This window comes from Eucalyptus grandis, chromosome 8, assembly GCF_016545825.1.
Source record: "Eucalyptus grandis isolate ANBG69807.140 chromosome 8, ASM1654582v1, whole genome shotgun sequence".
NCBI lineage: Eukaryota > Viridiplantae > Streptophyta > Magnoliopsida > Myrtales > Myrtaceae > Eucalyptus > Eucalyptus grandis.
Window position 1 is genome coordinate 63720105 of NC_052619.1, and position 18245 is coordinate 63738349.

At 37.1% G+C, this 18245-nt stretch overlaps 2 protein-coding genes across 4 annotated transcripts in view; both read left to right on the forward strand.

Moving 5' to 3' along the window:
• Window positions 1-9292: 9292 nt before the first annotated feature.
• Window positions 9293-18245, forward strand: part of LOC104417717 (cell cycle checkpoint control protein RAD9A-like) — a 37698-nt gene continuing 28745 nt past the window's right edge. For both annotated transcript variants that reach the window (XR_005545343.1, XM_039299052.1), the window contains exon 1: window positions 9293-9463. Coding sequence is in view for 1 of the 2 variants with exons in the window: in XM_039299052.1 (XP_039154986.1) it covers window positions 9359-9463 (105 nt within the window). In the remaining variant the exon portion in view is untranslated. The remainder of the gene's footprint in view (window positions 9464-18245) is intronic.
• On the forward strand, window positions 9488-13157 carry LOC104415635. Of its 2 annotated transcripts, XM_039299058.1 has the most exons (3): window positions 9488-10447; window positions 11196-11624; window positions 11848-13157. In XM_039299058.1, exons 1-3 carry the CDS (start codon window positions 10429-10431, stop codon window positions 11865-11867), a joined length of 468 nt encoding a protein of 155 aa, XP_039154992.1. In that variant the 5' UTR covers window positions 9488-10428; the 3' UTR covers window positions 11868-13157. The 2 variants fall into 2 exon arrangements, 1 of the variants encoding a protein (XP_039154992.1); XR_005545345.1 differs by lacking the exon at window positions 9488-10447 and adding an exon at window positions 10533-10553 and having other exon boundaries at window positions 11196-13157.

An 18245-nucleotide genomic window follows, 5' to 3' on the forward strand; every position in this document is an offset into this window, starting at 1 on the left:
CTTCGCTCGCTCGAGTTGCTGTCACGAGAGTACAAATTTGGAATTTTTTGTGTCACAGAACATTTTTATGGATAAATATGCCGTAATGAACATAGTTTGGACTTTTTGTGTCTTTTGCCCAAAAATAAAGTACACGTATCGAAATTAAGTAGTGACACTAGAGTACAAGGACCATTTTCTATAGTTACTCCCAATACGTTCCTTCGAAAAAAGAATTGATAAGGGGGTTGTGTTATTTTATTTGGGTCAGATTTCTTATCTGTTACGAAAAAACCAATTATCTTTTATAATACTAAGAACTAGCTATGGGGTAGGGGTGAGCATCGGTCCAGGGGCAACCCTGGATTGACCCTGGACCGGCCCAACCTTGCTGGTCTTGGTCCGATTTCCAAGAACACTGGGTCAATCATTGGTCCTAGAATTCATGGACCAACATTGTGCGGATCGGTCCTCGGTCCTAAGAGTTTCGGGTCGGTCCAACTCTAATCAACCCTAACTATATATATAATTTTTTTATATAAAGAAAATCTTAAAATAAACGATGTTAATAACATTAAACAGCTCTTTAGAGAGGAGTTTGAATAATTTTACATTGTTCTTTAATAACTTAGGTTTTTAATATCTTTTATGGCGTTAATAGTCATAATTTACGAAAGAGGAAAATGCTTTTGTGAGCAATCCTCACGACGTCAAAAAAGGCACCTTATGACATCATCATTTAATATTCATTATTTTCTATCTTATTTATCCTCTTAGTCTTCAATTTGCTAAAATAGAAAAAAAATAATAATAATTTCTCCACTCGCCACTTGATACTCTCCTCGCTCACTTTGGGTCACTCGTGCCACTCGCTACTCGATGCTTGCTTGGCTTGTTGCTCTCGCTTGACATTCGATACTCATTATGTTCGATACTTACCCCACTCAACCCTCACCGCTTGCCTTTCTTAGCTGACCTTGCTCATCATTGAACCCATTGAGTCGGTACGGTCCTTAGTTGCCCTTTCAATGAGTACAAAAAATGAAATTAAAAATTAATTGGTTAGTCCTGGGTTGATATTGAAACCGAACCGAACTTATTGGGTTAATCCGATCCTCAATCATTTTTTTAAGGAGTACAAAAAATGAAATAAAAATTATCAGTTGGCCCCAGGTTGACCCTGGAACCGGACCAAACCCATTGGGTCGGTTCGGTCCTCGGTCCCAAGTTCAATAGAGTCGGTCCTCGATCCAAAAAATTAAGGACCAGCACTGTGCGGATTGGTCTTAGAATTAGGGGGTGGACCGACCCAACCCGGACCATGCTCACCCCTACTACGGGGTCTACGCTTTACGGGGATATATATTGATACATGTATATAAATATGTGTTCATTCTTCTTCTGACATGCGTTTATTTTGACATATGATCATTCTTCTTTTTCTTATTAGCGTCACTGATTTTTACATTATTTCTTTTGGGCTTGTTGTCCATTCGGCATCGAAAATTTCCAAGTAAGAATATCTGTCAAACCGGACATACGAAATGAGGGCGAAAGCTTAAACTTAATTTTTTGCTAAAAAAGATGAATAATAGGAATTCTTTTGATACTCGTATAATAGAAAAGTTAGAAAATAAGAGTTTGAACGCCTTGATCACAAATTCGATTTTCATTTTCTGAAGTATAAGGATTTCTATGATATGTGTTATAATGATATTTTCCTTCAATCATAATGGCTAAGTTAAAACTCAAGATCATTTCTTCCTATCATTATTTAAATTTTATTTGAATTGTATGATCCAAAACATAAGTTGTTGAACACGAGAATAATAAATTAAAGCTCATGAGCTTCTCTCTTATTTATTTTTATAATAAAATTCGAGTTAAGTGGAGTTTAGATAAAATTATTTCCATTTTTATTTTCTTATAAATGTACTTATTTTGATAGATATAAACTACATTTAAGTTAGAAGATTTCCAATGAAGAAAACAAAAACCAACATAACTTGAATATGTATATTTCAAATAAATCAAGCTGTATACTTATTTTCTTAAATTTTGCTGAATTAAATAGACTACATTAGTTATTTCGTTATATCGTGCTGAACTGGGGAAACTATATCATTTAAATAAAAAATTGTGTCATTCAAAAATGCACTTTATTCGTTGTTTAATAAGCTTTTCTTAATGAAACAAATTATGCTATTCATTTCATTATCAGCTAAATATATTTGATTTAATTACATTAAAGGTATATCGTTTAATTAAAAAATGAAATCATTTAAGATATAGCAAGAAATTATGTTTAAAACGAACTGTATGTTTAAGAACATATTTGAGATACTTCTCTATAACTGTCTTTACAAATTTAAGATTAATAAAATATAGATGGTTAGACAATAATTTATATTGATTATCCTGGGTCGAATGTGGCAAAGCAACAAAATTATACCATGTGTCTTGCCACGTGACCACATTATTTTAAAAGTTAGATACGTGGCAATTCAATGCCTGGTGTCTTGCCATATAATATAACTCATTATTTTTTATTATGTTAATTTTATTTCGTATTTATCTTGAATGGATGCAGAAACAAGAAACAAAACAACATAAATATCAATAAGTTACACGTAATTATTAGTTTTAATGTTAATGTTTTTGTAATTAATTATATTGTATTATTAAATCAAGTGAATTAAATATAATTTTCTCACTGAATGGAGCAGATAAACTTTATATTATGCTTACTTTACTTGGGAAGCTCTATTTTTTTCCTAAATTACTATTTTACTTTGAAAGTTATATCTTTTAAAAATTTTACTTAATTAATCTTATTATCACCTTCAAATGAAGCAAGTTTCTTGGTTACTTAATCTAATCATGCAATGAAATAAGACACATTTTGATTTAGGAATAATTTAAGAAGGAGTATTTTTAATATTTGTTTTATTCCCATTTTCTTTTATACATAGATCTATTTAATTGTTTCTTAACTAATATCATTGTATTTATCCAGTTAAATTAATATAAAAAGGACTTTAATCATGTAATGAGATCATCTATATTTAAAATTCTAAGTAATTAATCTATGATTGATTTGCATTTTTAATCATATATAATTTGATACTAGTGATTGATCTTCAACAACTAATACTCTTCTGATACTTAAGTACCAAGCTTATGTGAATGCAAGCAAACTCACCTTAAATATCGTAATATTGAGTATACAAAGTTGAAATGGCTTCACATTCATTTTCTTTGGTCGACTGCATAAAAAAGAACGAGTACGTCTAAAGAAAAGAGGACAGAAATTATAAGGTACTTACTGTTGTTATATATTTTAAGAACTTGCAAAGATTTACCTTTATATTATGATAAAATTCAAAGATGATGTAGTTGTGAACCAACTATATTATAATATATAAGGTATAAGTAATTTGATTACATATAATTTCATTTGTATTTCATGCTGTCTAATGATGAATCTAAGAAACTTACATACTTACTTGGGGAAATGTCATTAATACAATGGTATTTTTTTGGGGTGGAATATGATAATTAACGTGATATATCATTGATTCACCGAGCCAAAGACCAAGCGTCTCCCCTCTTCCAATCCCACCAATTTTTCAGTGACCACCTCATAAAAATCTGCAGCATCACCGCAGAGAGAGAAGCAAAGAGCTCAGAACCTTGAACCTGAAGTACGGTTCAGTGAATCTTGTCTAATACAGGCCTTCATCTATTTTTGCCCTCTATGATTACTTACGTGGTGGAACAACTCTAATAGAACGATTGTAATAGTTTTTTTTTTTCGTTCGGAGAACGATTGCGATAGTTCGGACTAGCACAATCAAACAACAATTCCAGAGGGACACTTTTGACCAGCACGATAGGGGAGACAACCGTTGTAAAAATTCTTCGGAACCCTGTCATGGGAATGCTTATGTGTTGATGATTTTCAGGCATGGGTGAAAGATACCCTAGAAACAATTCTTCTGAATATTAAAAAAAAAAAAGAAGAAGCTGTCAAGGTTAAAAAAGATATAAGTACATTAGAAGTCTTAAAATTTGTCACATAAATATAATTGAATTCTAAAATTTTTAAAAAATGTAATTAAGTTCTAAAACTTATCATGAAAATGTAATTGAGTTTTAAAACTTGTTAAAATAGTTGAATCAAGTCATTTGGTTGATTACACTTTTTATAAGTTTTATGACTCAATAGTACATTCATAACAAGTTTTAGGATTCAATTATATTTTTTAAAATTTAGAACTCAATTGCATTTTTGTGATAAGTTTTAATACTTTTTATACACTTATCTTTAAAAATAATGGAATAAAACCTGTCCAAGGGGTTGGTACAGGCGCGTTGAAAAGTCCAAGCCCAAAGATATATGTGCCTTGTTTTCCGAAAATAATTACCGAAAAATCATTAAATGGTCAAGTGCCAGCGAGAATAATGATTGTACTTAGGAAGAGGGTTGATTTTGTATCATATCCGACGTGATGATGCAACCTTCCATGTTGAGCCGAGAAGAGTCCAATATAACAATGCATTCTACCGAAAAAATCACGAAGGGAAAGTGAAAGGTTTGCGGTTGCCCCTGATATCCACGCCAACGACTCCCCAAAAAGTCATCCATCGAGTGAAAAGGTAAGTAGTTGCTTCTTCGTATGCCCTAATGAGTGATGCTTACTTTAGATGCTTGTGATTTATTAGGAATTAGCTCGTTTAGCTCGATACAATGTCCGATTGACAAATTTGAGGGTCCTTGCACCAATTGCCTAGTGCGTGCAGATGCTGCCAGTGGATTGAGGCAAATTTTTTTGACTATGATTAGAACTTGATGTGCAATCATTTATCTATTAGATATGCGCATTCCCTTATCTCCAGTAGCCTATTCCCTTATAATGGACTATGCCCATAAATTAATCTCTTATTATCAGGTAGCTGTTCAAATATAGACTAAATATGCTTACTAAGCACTAGAGGTATACAAATAGCACTGACGTGAAATGAACAAAATAATTATTCGAAATTACAAAATGGTCGGGGTATTATTATTGATTTTTAAATTTGGTTGTCACCCTTTATTTTATTACAGATTTAGTCCTTAACCCAACTTCTGATCTTTATTTCAAATATTTTCTTCCATACGCAAACAAAAATTGTTACCACCGGCCGCGGTGGCTCCGCTAGTAAGTCTTCCCCACCGTGGGGAGACCCACTGACCCCTTCTAAGAGTGAGAGGGTTCGACTCACCGCAAAGATGCTTGGCGTCTTACCCGTTCCATGGGGGTGGTGGGTCCTCCCGTAGGGCCCCAGGGTTTACCTCCCGTCACCCCGGGCCTACTGAGACTGTCCGTGTTGGTACGGTGCGCGGGTTCCCTGGGTCATAAAAAAAAATTTGCTGAGAAAGTCCCAAAATAATATACTAGTTCACACAATTTGAATAAGTTATCAAAGTTGATCCGTGCAAAGAAACTTGCACAAGCGGTTCAAGTCGGGCTTTCTCAGGTATCTAATGGTATCGCTTCTACTCGTGCATTAGCGTATATGTCTTGACTGTTGCCCATTTATTGTGGAATGATTATTTTTTTAAGGACGCTATACTTGTAACGCTTCCCCTAGTTCTTTTTTTTTTTTTTTTTTTTTGGTCGGGACGCTTCCCCTAGTTCAAATGGACTGAAATACTCGAGTGTTGCGTCTGAGTGCTGATCATTTAGAAAGTATTGCTGCAGGCGAACACTACCGGGTCATTGGTCACGGTTTCCCCAGGAGCAAGCAATGTGTCACTTTTTCATTGGCTCTCTGTCGTCTTATACGTAAATTAAACAATGACCGAGACTCTCAAGACCAAATCGTGGGGCCAGCGGTGGGAGCCAGGCTCGAATCTCCGGGCTCTTACATAATTCTTTTAAATATCTTTTGACGTTTCTAATATTGTATTTTTTTCCAATGACATGAATACTGATGATATATACACCAATATATAATAAGAATATTGCACTTTGCACATGTAATTAGTATTTGACAGTATATCTATTGCGAGAAAAAATTCGTCGGACTATGATACCATAAATTTATCTATCGTGTATTGATATTCCATGAAGCCTTTGACACATAGGAAAAATAGCAGTAAAAAATCATCAAATTCCTTGTTCGCCCTTATTTTCTCTTTCTTTTTCTCTTTCCTTTTTCCTAAGTTCTTTTCATTTATCAATAATAAGAAAAACACATACGTTTTTGTCTTGTTGATTAATCCTTTGAAAAGGAGGAAAATTCAACAAGATAAAGAAAGATCTAAAAGTTTGTTCGTTCACTTTTAGAGTACCCATTACGTTTTTATGAAATTCAACGGCTCCTAAAAACTCGATAAGAAAAAAGGAAAAAAAAATAGAATTCAAGCAGAATTGATCGAAACAATTGGATATTTAATTATTTGAATATAACTATAGAGTTTATAGAAGGTATATACAACACAATAGCATTTTTCTATAACTTCAGACAAATTAACATGAAATTAAGTGGCAATTGAAGAATTCTAATAATCGCAAATGTTATCTATCATAGATAATTTCTGTGAACGTCAATAACAAGTTATTTTTCCATGACAACACACGGGTGCCCACTGGTTTTGCACTATTATTACATATTGATGCCGCATAACAATCTGTAGCCCTTACTTCACATTTCTTTGTTTGCATTTGGACGAAGAAATATCTGTCCTAAAATAAAAATTGAAGACTAGTTCGCCGACCAAATACGTGTAAAAAATAAAGCAAGAGGATCAAAATTGAACAGAAATACTTGTACATCAATCATTTTTTTTATTCCCCTTCAAGTTATAAGTTGTGATTTAGGCGTTGATGCTATCTAACAATAAATCTAAAAAACCTAAACTACTTTATTGGGTAAACATCAGTAATATAATCATATTTTTGGGGGCAAAAAAATGATAATTAACGTGTTACATCATAAATTCTCCAATCCAAAGAACAAAAGCGTCATCTTCTTCCAATCCCGCCAATTTTCAATGACCTCCTCATAAAAATTTGTACTGTCGGTGCAAAGACGGAAGCGAAGAACTCGAAAATGGAGTTCACTCTTAGCGGCAACGCCTTGAAGACCTTGGCTCGCTCCATCACTTGTCTCTCCTACGTCGGCAATGACCTTGCCATTCAAGCTTCTCCTTCCCAGGTGATTCAATTATTAGCTCTGGCCATTGCGAAGGCATGCAGCCGATGGAGGAAGAAGGTGGAAGGAAAAGAAAGAAAAGAGAGAATAAAAAAAAAAAAAAAGGAAAGAAGAAAAAAATTAAAAATAATAAATCGAGTAAGACAAGATGCAAGTGGACGGAATTTCGTGGGATTGCCTTTGGCTTCTCATGCTTCCCATTTGAAACTCCATCTCTTCGACCCATAAAGTTGAACAAAGGTAGTTTATTTGACAGCTAAGCCAAAACGATCATAACTTGGAGTGATTTCCTTCCCCTAAATCTCAATGGTTCGAGCCATCCCCCAAAAAATCTCTATTCTACCCACCGTTTTTATATAAAATAAATATATATAATCTTAACCGTTGACATCTAACGTGATTCTTTTTCAATTTCTCTGAATCAACAGCGTTATACCACGAAAAGACAATTATGCGCCCTCCCAAAGAAAAGGTTCAATTCATCACGTCTCTTTCTTCCCTCTTTTCTGCTTCGACCCAATCAAAGCCTGAGACAAGGAATTTGGTCTTTCCAACAGAAAATAGAATTGAACGCTTTAAAAGGAGAGAGACTCATTCAACAAATAAATAGAACTTCAAAAGAAGTGTCGTGTTCAGTTATGTTGCTGACTAAATTTTCTCACTCTGGTACACAATAATTAACTTGACATGTTAATTGCATCGCAGAAATAATGCAATCTCACATCAACAAAATCCCTAAAATTTGAGAAAGAACATATTAAGAAAGGATCCAAGAAATGCTCTAATTCCCATTTTCTAATCTAAAAGCCAGTAATTTTCCATGTCCAGACATAGAGTTTTCAGTTGAATTTTCAATATCTAGACATATATTGGCAAATAATATTTGATCTTTTTAAATATAAAATAATTTTCCTAAAATTAAACATTAATTTTCCATTGGTTAGGAAAAAAATTTCTGATGATTTATTTTCCTAAGGGAAATTTTTTCCAATGACTCATTTTCCTAAGCAATCCAAACGTTGAAAATAAGAAAAATGTTATTTTAGAAAATAAATTTCACAAAACAAACTAACCTAATATCATGAAACTTTTTAAATATGCATAGAAAAAAGAGGATGGAGATCCTTCATCTCAAACGATGTTTCCATTGACATCTCAATCAATTCTTACCAATGATGCATGTAAATGAAACATACATCAACGGTTGACATATGTTAAGATAATTATAATCCACGGGAGCATTTTGTAAAATAAAGAATTCACATCCAAATGAGAGTCGGCATTTCTCTCTTCTCGAAATGGGATAAACAATCCGCGTTCGAAAGGGATGAAGAAACCCCAGAAGCTAGAAGCCTCAAACCTTTGATTGAACGAAGGGATGAAGCAGCGGAGGAGGGGGAGCTTTATTTATTGAGGATTGGGCGTGCTAAGTACGTCGAGGGTCGACATGCGGGACCACGTGTCCCACGTGTCCGAGGTTGAGTGGCCTGCCAGCCCAGCAGTGGGAACGGGTAGCTCGGAGAGCGGGAAATATAAACGCCGACATTGCGCGCGCCCTGAGTGGCTGCGTGCCTGGTGCCCTTTTTCTCTGCTGTCCCCATTGGGAACTTCGTGGATGTTGCGAGCTACCTGCTTGTAATGTTTTTTCCACGAACATCGACCAAAATATCAGAATGATTTATATTTATTGTTTTTTTGATTGGACCGCATTTGTATTTGGGGGTTTCATGGGTTATAATTTAAGGCTGACTTCGGTCAACTATAAAATATAGTTAAAACAACTTGGGCCGAAAGTTTATTCTCGATAAAAAATAGATTTACTCATTTCGATTTAAATTTCAAAGGTTCGGTACCGAACCTATTAAACTTATTCTGGATGTACAATCACGAAAAGTGTCCAAATGAGAAGTCATGTTTCCTTCCATCTATCTAGCAAACTATTTCCTAATTTTTTATGAATTTGTTTATAAAACCAACATATTCACTGGGGGAAACAGTAAACACCAGTAATATAATGGTATCCTGCAGGGCGAAAAATGATAATCAACGCGTTCTATCATTGACTCCCCGAGCCAAAGACCAAGCGACGTTTACCTCCAATCCCGCCAATTTTTCAGTGACCGGCTCATAAACTTCTGTAGCGTCACTGCAGAGAGGGAAGCGGAGCGCTCAAAAAATGGAGTTCACCCTGAGCGGCAACGCCTTGAAGACCTTGGCTCGCTCCATCACCTGCCTCTCCCGCGTCGGCAACGACCTCGCCATCCAAGCTTCTCCTTCCCAGGTCATTCCATCCATTTCTTCCCACACATTTCTTCTTCTTCTTCGTCTTCTCCGTCGGCTCTCTCGCTCACAGCTCCTGCGTGTCGCCACTGAAATCCATGTCGATCGTCGTTCCTCGGCTTCATCCGTCGAGTGAGATAGCTACAGCAGTTGCTTCTTCGTGCGTCCTGCCGAGCGATGCTTTGTTTGGATGCCATAATGCGGTGTTAGGTATTGGTTCGTTTCGCTCGATACGGTGTTCGATTGAGAAATTCTGAGAGTCCTTGCGCCGATTGCTGAGTGTGTGGAGCCTTCGGTGGTGGATTTGAGGCAGAAATTTGTTGACCTAGGCTGTGATTGGCCCTGTCGACGGTGATTGCAACTTGATGTGCCTAAATCTGGAAGCCGTTTAAAGAATAGGATACTGTTGATAGGATGATTCAAAGTCATCACATCGTAAAACCAAGGCAATTCACTGCTATAGCCAGGAGAACTATCAGTGGTACTCCCAGAAAATGTCAAATGGTGAAACCGTAGCATAAAAACCCTATAGATGACCTTCTACGGGCGCTGCTATTCTGTCTTGCTGATTTTTCTAGTTACTTTGATGGTATTATATAGAGTTTTGCAACACTCAACAAGTGAAAGCACAATTTGCGCTCCCTAGCACATCTCTTGTGTGACCGTACTTTGCATGACTTCCTTTTGCCTCGTCGCATTTAACTACCGAATAACAATAGAAGTTCCAAGTTCTCTGCTCATTGTTTGGCACTTGGCATTATTTGATTTGAAATAAGACTAGAAATAGCATAGATCTGTGTACAAATATCACCTCCTTACTTGTATATATCGGATTAAGATTCTCATATTCATATTCGACCTCTAGATCTCCTTCCACGCGCTCAATTCATCAAGATCTGCCCATCAATTGATTACATTCAGGCCAGACCTCTTTGACGGGTTTACAGTATCTGGTACGCAGGTTCAATGCGGCGTTCTTTCAAAGGTATATTGTCGTTGCTCTTCTTTCTTTACAAACATTGATTATTTCAGTGTGCGATTACCAGACATCAATGCATCAAAATATCAATGAGCTCTGCAGTGCTTCAGTGGTAAAGATCTTTCAGTCGTGTGCGCGGTGCTCTGAATTCATTGTGTTTGAAATGTTGTATTTGATGGTTAAGATTGCAAGCTCGTGGCACAGATGGAAACGTTAGCGCATTCTCTTTCCCCCCTAAAAATCATCTCGCTCAAATTCTTTGGAAAAACAGCAGAAGTGAAGTCTTGAAACTGACATGTTCATTCAGAGAAAATGACTGCAAGATGCTGCGAGAAGCATTTATTCATCATGTCATATATGTCCACAGAGATGAGCTTCTATAATTTCTCATCACCTAAAAGCCGCATGAACTCTGTTAAAGGAATTTTGCAGTGCCCCAATATGACCTATAAATTCAACAAATTCAGAATAAAGAGATGGAAAGTTTATGTAAAAAATTGGATTCCAGTGTCTACCTACCACTTTTACCTATATTTTGTTGGCCACTAACATTTTAAAGTCTTTGTGACTCAGTCATGCTAACTACATACTGTTCGGTATGTTATCTAACTGGAATATAAATCAGAGGCCGGCACCTGTCAAACCTGCATTAATTTGATACGAAGCTGCACCATGCAGAGATACATGTTTATCTCACTGTGCCAACTGTGAGTTTTTCTGTTCATGCATATGTGACGTTGTCATATGAATGCAGGCATTAAGAAAACATACTGGATTACTTGCAATGTTGAGCCCGACATACAACAATTACCTCTGGATAGGAGAAGATACCCAAGCAATTTTGTAGTGAGGCCTTGTGATCTGAACAGATTGCTTGCAAATTCTTGGTCATCCCTTCAGGAAATTACTATAATTGCAACAGAATGCATGATCCTTCTGATGCTGCAAGTGAATTTGGTGGGAAATCTGTCAAGTTTCGAAGCTACATTGATCCTACCAAGTGTACAGATTAACTTTTTCTTTTTCAATCGAATATGGAGAAGAATGTCATGGTTCAGATTCTGGTTGCAGAGAAGACTCTTTGCTGCACACTCAGCTGTCGATAGATCCTGCGGAAGAATTTGTGCAGTATGCTCATTACGGCAACCTAGTACACGTGCCTTTTGCCGTCAAAGAGTTGAAGGTGTTCCATCTGATTCGTTTTTTTATCATATTAACTATCAAGACATTTGATCATAAATGCAGCTAAAAGTTCTTGAACATATGACTTCACTTTCATGCTTATCTCCATTTCCTTAAAATGAGTCCACCTAGTTGCCAAAATACAGTTGGAGTCACATTCAGGACCATCTTTTATGTTGAGGTGAACATAAAATTTAACCTCTGTCCATCTCATGGAAATGCAGGCATTTCTTGCATTCTGTGAGGGATTTATAGTGGACATTCGTTTGTACTTTGAGAGGGCTGGTGAGTAAGTAAATTCTATATGTTCTTTTGAATCTGACCTTCTATCCATTTTTTCCATGCTTCACTTCAATTTTGTATGTGCAAGTAGTTCAGATGCAATGAATAGTTTTCACGCAATCAGTCCATAACTGGTTTTAATAGATGAATGGTTGCTAGTTATCTGCTCAGAGATTTAATACACGCTAATGCATAGCTTTACCATCACAATCGTAAAGGCCGATGATAATTTTACTTTTGGGCTGAATGTCAAAAAAGAGAGACTATCTTTGAAAATGTGGTTGATAAAATATTGCACACCTTCGAATCAAGTTTGGATAATAATGGTTTATGGAGGTTTAAGTTCAAGTCATGAATGGTTTATTTATTAAGTTTAATGCAAGATGCTAGTAAAATATGCCAGCTAAAATAACAGTGCAAAACTTGATGGTCAATGTATGTCTTTTGACTTTTCTTTTTGGTACTAAATTTGTGGTTTCGAGTGCAACATCTCTGCTGTCACAGAGGGTGATAAGTGCATCTAAATGTAAAACAGAAAAGAACATAGAACTTGATACAACTGCATATTTTTATGAAACAGGCCTATTTTGATGGCCCCTAAATTTGGCATTGATGAGGGGGCCTCTTCTGATTTTGATGCTACACTTGTACTGGCCACCATGCTCACATAAAAATTACATGAAGGTAATAATGGACCTCTGGCAAATGGAATGCCGGGCCAGGCTGATACTGCGGAAGCTCCTGGAGAACAGCCGGAGAGGAATAGAACTAGTGCTTCCGAGATTCCGTCAAATCATACCAGAATATGGTCTGAACTCTCAGGGTGATTCTTGTTGCTTGTAGCACTTTCATCTCAATGATGGCAAAGAAATGGACTTTGCCTTGCTTTAAAATAAAATGCTGTGTATGTTGTCAGTTAGATACTTTTTTATGAAGTCAGTGGAAGGTATCTCTTGGGAATCAAAATTTGAGCAGTTTACGAACTTTGGGCAGGAAGTGCTGCGAGAAGTGGCAGTGGTTCTAATGGAAGGCAAGTTCCAGAAGAAAGGATCTTAAAAGCTGGTGGTCAGTCAGGAATTAAAAGGATTAGCACCATTCAAATATCAAAAGCTACATCAGCTGAAGGAAACATCCAAACTGGTCCAGATCTCTCAGTTTGGGTGTGTATGATGAACATCATCTTTATCTCTCTAGGTCACATTATTTTGCTGTCTACTACAAATATTTCTTAATACAGTTGCTACTTTCTCAATTGCTTGTTTCCCTCTGTAAATGCTGCTTTGCAAGAAAGCATTTGGCTTAGGGCAATTGATCACGCGACTTTATCTTGGAGTTTTGCAGCATTTTACTCTTAATTTTTGCATCAAGAAGCAAAAGTTTCTGGCAAAAATCCATATAAGCCTACCAAACCTGTCAGCATTTCTCTCTTTCCACTCTTTAGCACGACTGTCCACATGATACCATAGACAAGGTGGAGCAAAAACATTTGCCGCTTTTCACTCGACCGTGAACCCAGATGATGTTTTGCACACCCCCATGCAAGTACCTATTTCTGGAAGACTGAACTCACATGCCTTTCTTGGGCTTCTCAGTATCGATTCATTTAGTCTTCTCATATCGTGTTGTTTGCTAGTGGTTCCTAATGTTTTTAGATGCAAAGCTACTGAACAAGATCATCACAAACATAGCACTAATTAGCGCCCTCATAAGCACGGTCATGCAGTTGTGTTAGTGGTTAAATTGGATAATCCCTCCAAAATGATTTTCTTCGTCCTTTGGTTGTGTAGATAGACATGGTTTTTCACAACGTCATCAAAGTAATTGGGTTGATTCCAATGAGGATGAGGATGATGATAACAGAGATGGTGATGAACTCTGCATACTTTCAGCACCCCCATATACTATGAAGATCGATAGCATTATGTTCCCTGTTTTAACTATGATAACCTTGCTCTCTTGGTTTTACTAAGTGCTTGTCCCTTCCAATGCTTGATATTTCATTTCCTGTGTTCCATCAAATAGTTGGAGAAGCGTCTTGCTTGCTTTTAGCATCCTTTGTGATCTTTTCTTTTCTCGTTTTTCATCCTACTTGACTATACGTTAGTGCTCATGCTTATTTAGCTAGTCCAGCATGCAACAAATCTGCCATTTTATTTTCCCCCCTTTCTTTTGTTTTTCAGTATTTAGTTGATGTGCTTTGCTGAAGGAGGTGTCAGTGTAGGTATATTTCCGCACTTGTATTTTGTCACAGCCCGTTCCTGGCTTCCTGCCAAGAAATATAGAGCAGTGCTGATAGATCCTACAGAGTCACATCTTTTATGGACAGGACCTGCAGTTTATAACTATTGGAGATGGTGTCGAAATTGCTTGTAGTTTTTACATTTTGTACTAATAACCTAAATAGATCCCTTGCCATAGAAAGCTTTTCTGTTTTGTCTTTGGAAACCATTACTAGTTTATCGGTGTATATAAAAAAAGAAAGGAAGGGGTTGGAAGGGATCAAACGGTGTTTGAGATGTTTATGTTCCTTTCTTAAAATCACATTCTAAAATGATTACGTCATTTTTAAAGTCCAACCAATTCAATTTAACTTTTCCTTAGCAGTTGCTTCCATTATCTATACTCGAGGGTGGCAAATTTCTGGTATTCTGATTTGTGGGAATATTTTCTGCTGAGGCAATTTGTGAGAGTGTCAAGGTATCAAAAAACTTAAGGCTCGGACAAGGAGTTTGTTCTGCAGAAATAAGTCCCTCCATGTAAATTTCAGGACAATCAAATCTTGTGTCTGAGTTTCTCTCACACATTTTGGGTCTTGGCATCATGTCGTTTAGGGTTGCATTTGTCACCTCCACCTACGGTCATTCATCCACGGACTTCAGCCTTCAGGGCAAACGTCTTGATGTTTGTTCAGTTTCGTTCTGTCCCATATACCTGCACATGAAGTCTGACATCTACCCCTTCATGGTGCCCATGACCTTTAGAGGCAGGGACCGATTAGTGCTTGTTTAGAATATCATATTCGTGATCAACAGCATTTGATTTCTCTAATGGCAAAGGCATTTTTGTCCACATGCATGCGTGTAGTAGGGGAAAAAAGCAACTCTTTTTTTCGTGGATTTAAGGACCTAGATCTCAATAGGCTTGGTTCATGCACTAATACCATGTGATGAAGTGAAATACATAACATGCACAGATGGCCATCGTTTTTTGGCCATCGACTAGGCTCGAGTACCTTGTTACATTAGCAAGTAATGTATGAATGAAATTACAGAGTAAATTTGGTAAAATGGTCCTAAAATAGTGATAAAATCATAGCTTTGGTAATCTGGTTAGTTGTCTTATGGCGTGAGCAGGCGAGCAGGTGATGAAAGTTTAGTTTAAATTTTGTTTGTATAGAGATTGTCGAGTTTGTACTATGAGGGACGAGCTACAAATTATATCAAACACACAATGCGTGTATTTCAAAACGAAAGAATAGTGAATGGGGATCATGTGATTCTTTCCAATGTACTCATCATTACCCTTCGTTCTCTCTAGCTCAAAAAAAAAAAAAAATGCCCATTTTCTCCAATTACATCATTTCTCACTCTTAAATTGCACCAAGATCTTAAGTAAAATTACCATTATCATCCTATATCCTGCTTTGAATGTAATAACTGAACACGAGGTGAATGTCCGAGCCATCATTAACAAAGAGCAACCATTAACTTTTGATTCATGTAAATGACGCATGCATTAACAATTGAGATATATAACCCCCACGCATGGTTGTACTGGTTGAGGATTGGTCGCCTGATCCTGCAGGTCAGGGGTTCGACTCACATCTGCCACAATTCCCAGAGCAGTTCCACGATTTAAGCGGGAGGCCTGGCGGTGGGTTGCTGAGCTAGTCTCCCCCGAAGTTTACATCCAAATAGTGGCTTGCGACGACATCTAACAGTGCCACTGGGTATCGGAGGGTGGTGTGACACCATAAGGCGTCTTTGGCAGTTCATCGGTCATAAAAAAAAAAAAAAAACAATTGAGATATATTGAGACACTGATGACTTGTGAGACAAAGAACCTCGTCCAAGAAAAAGGGGTCGATAACTATCGACGATAGATCTTCCTTATAGATTTAAAACCATTTAAAAGCACTTGATATGTCCTTGTCCTCTCAGATCGGCGGAAGATGACTTAGTAGAGCTCTGCCTTTCACACCTCTTAACATCGCATCGGCTGTCTTGTTTTTTTTTTTTTTTTTCAGATTGATTATGCTGTGGGTCTTCTTCTTTTCCCAGAAATCGTCGAGCGTTGCATCTCTTCTTTGTTCTTACATGCCGACAATTTCAAAGACTGGATGCCTTTCTTCTTTTGTTTTGTTTTAACTTCTATTTGTCCGGCGCATGATGAAGCCGAGCATCATATTAGTGATGAAGCTATATGAAACACTATCAATGATTTTTTTTTTCTTTTTGAAAAAGTGATGGCTACCTGGGAATTATTTGCAAATTTATCAATTCTATTGGACCACCCAAAAATCGGACCAGATCGTCCCCAGTTCTAAAAACTGCAATTCGTGGATCAGAAGATTAGAGAACAAGGATAATGTGATTATTTCTCAAATTTTATGAATCAATTCCCCTGGGCAAAGAAAAAAGGTCCCTTGTGTCTCCAACTTCATTGTATGGCACCGGGATGTTAACTAAATAGTAGCATTATCTACATCACATCACATATTATGCTTTCTAATATATAAGATGTTCGAGATAATAACATTACAGCACAAGGTTCATGTCCCTGAGGTAATAATAGTACAATAGAAGGTTTGTGTCCCGACCAACATAAGCACAATACACATCAATACCAACTTACCAAAGGGCAAACCACAATATATAGGAAAACTGAAAATGGTCACAATTCTCTAATTCGCGATGAAGGCTCATGGGTTCATCAACGAGAGGACGCGGAGAACGAAAATCGGCCAAGGCATGACACGAAGCGGAATAAACACCAGCAGATAGCACCTGATACATCCGAGAACAACAACGATGTGAGCGGACGTAAGTTGGAACCTGGGGTCCATATCTTGCCTTCCCATCCTGAGGATTAGTAACCGCCCAACAATTACGAGCACCGTGTAGATATACATGATGGTTCCAAGGTTAGTGATGGCTGGAGCGCCCATGATTCCGATGGCACCAATCATAATCTTTAGCAAGATCTTCTCCAGGAAATGAATTGTAGCAATTATATCTGCATACTCCACTCCACGTCTTGGAAATAAAATCAGCAAACCATTTGTTAGTGTACAATCTTTTCGAAAGCTCAAGTTTTGAGCTCTTTTTGCATCACATCATAAGGCAATCTTTCCAAAAGCTTTCAAGAACTACCAATTTAGTTCTAAAGGAAATTTGATGCTGTATGACACCAAGAGTCTGGTGCAAATCATAACCAACGTGTCTATGCATTGCAGGACTCTAACCTATCTATGCATAGCGAGAGTGCCCATCCATTGATCCGAGGCTAATTCAGGTAGTCAACCAGGGGACACATCATTAACTTCTCTTTTCGAAAACTGGAATATCAGAGAATCAGGGGATACCTCCTTAACACGTACAAACCTTTCCCAACCTTCTATTACAACACATTCACAAAAACAAGACCACCCAGATGCACAAAACTACCAGGTAAGCCCCCTGCTTACCGGGTAGAAACAGAGTAAAGCTACCTAGATTTTTAGGAGAAAAAGTTAAGAAGGCTTTCAATTAATTTGGTGTTTTCAATATGAGTTCCTCTTGATAAAAGAAAGCTGCAGAGTGCATAAATAGTCATTTATTTTCATCAACATGACAGAATTTTTCCTCTCGCCCAGTAATTTTAGGAGAAGGTTGACTATCTTTCCAATTTCTTGATTTTCAAGAAGAAATGACAGTTATTATGACATTCACTTTCCTCGAACAAACTCAGCTGTTTTAATGGTATGCATACTCGAGAGGGATTATTCCTGGTATGAGTCCTTACTGTATTCAATTACCCAAATGGATATCGTGAAAATTCACCAATTCGCACAGAAAACAGGGGGCTGAAGTACATGCTCTGCTCTGAGTAAGCCCATTTCTGCTCTTTGAGAGTCGAATCTTTATGAACATCTCAATCAGTAAAAGGCAAAACGAATAGATTAAAAAATCTGGATTGTATAAATTGGTGTTCCAACCCGACTCTCACAATCTAACACAAGAAACAGGCCATACAGGCAAGTGAAAGATTCCCCTGGGCTCTAAACTAGCACCTGCAGCGACTAAAACGCAGGTTTTTTCCCCATAAAACAGCATTCACGTAATGGTATATGCAGTATGAC

What these genes read in the sequence shown, in the direction of transcription:
- LOC104415635 (XM_039299058.1), top strand. An exon ending in TTGCCGTCAAAGAGTTGAAG is followed by an intron (nt 11,625 to 11,847) that starts GTGTTCCATCTG and finishes ATGGAAATGCAG; the next exon opens with GCATTTCTTGCATTCTGTGA.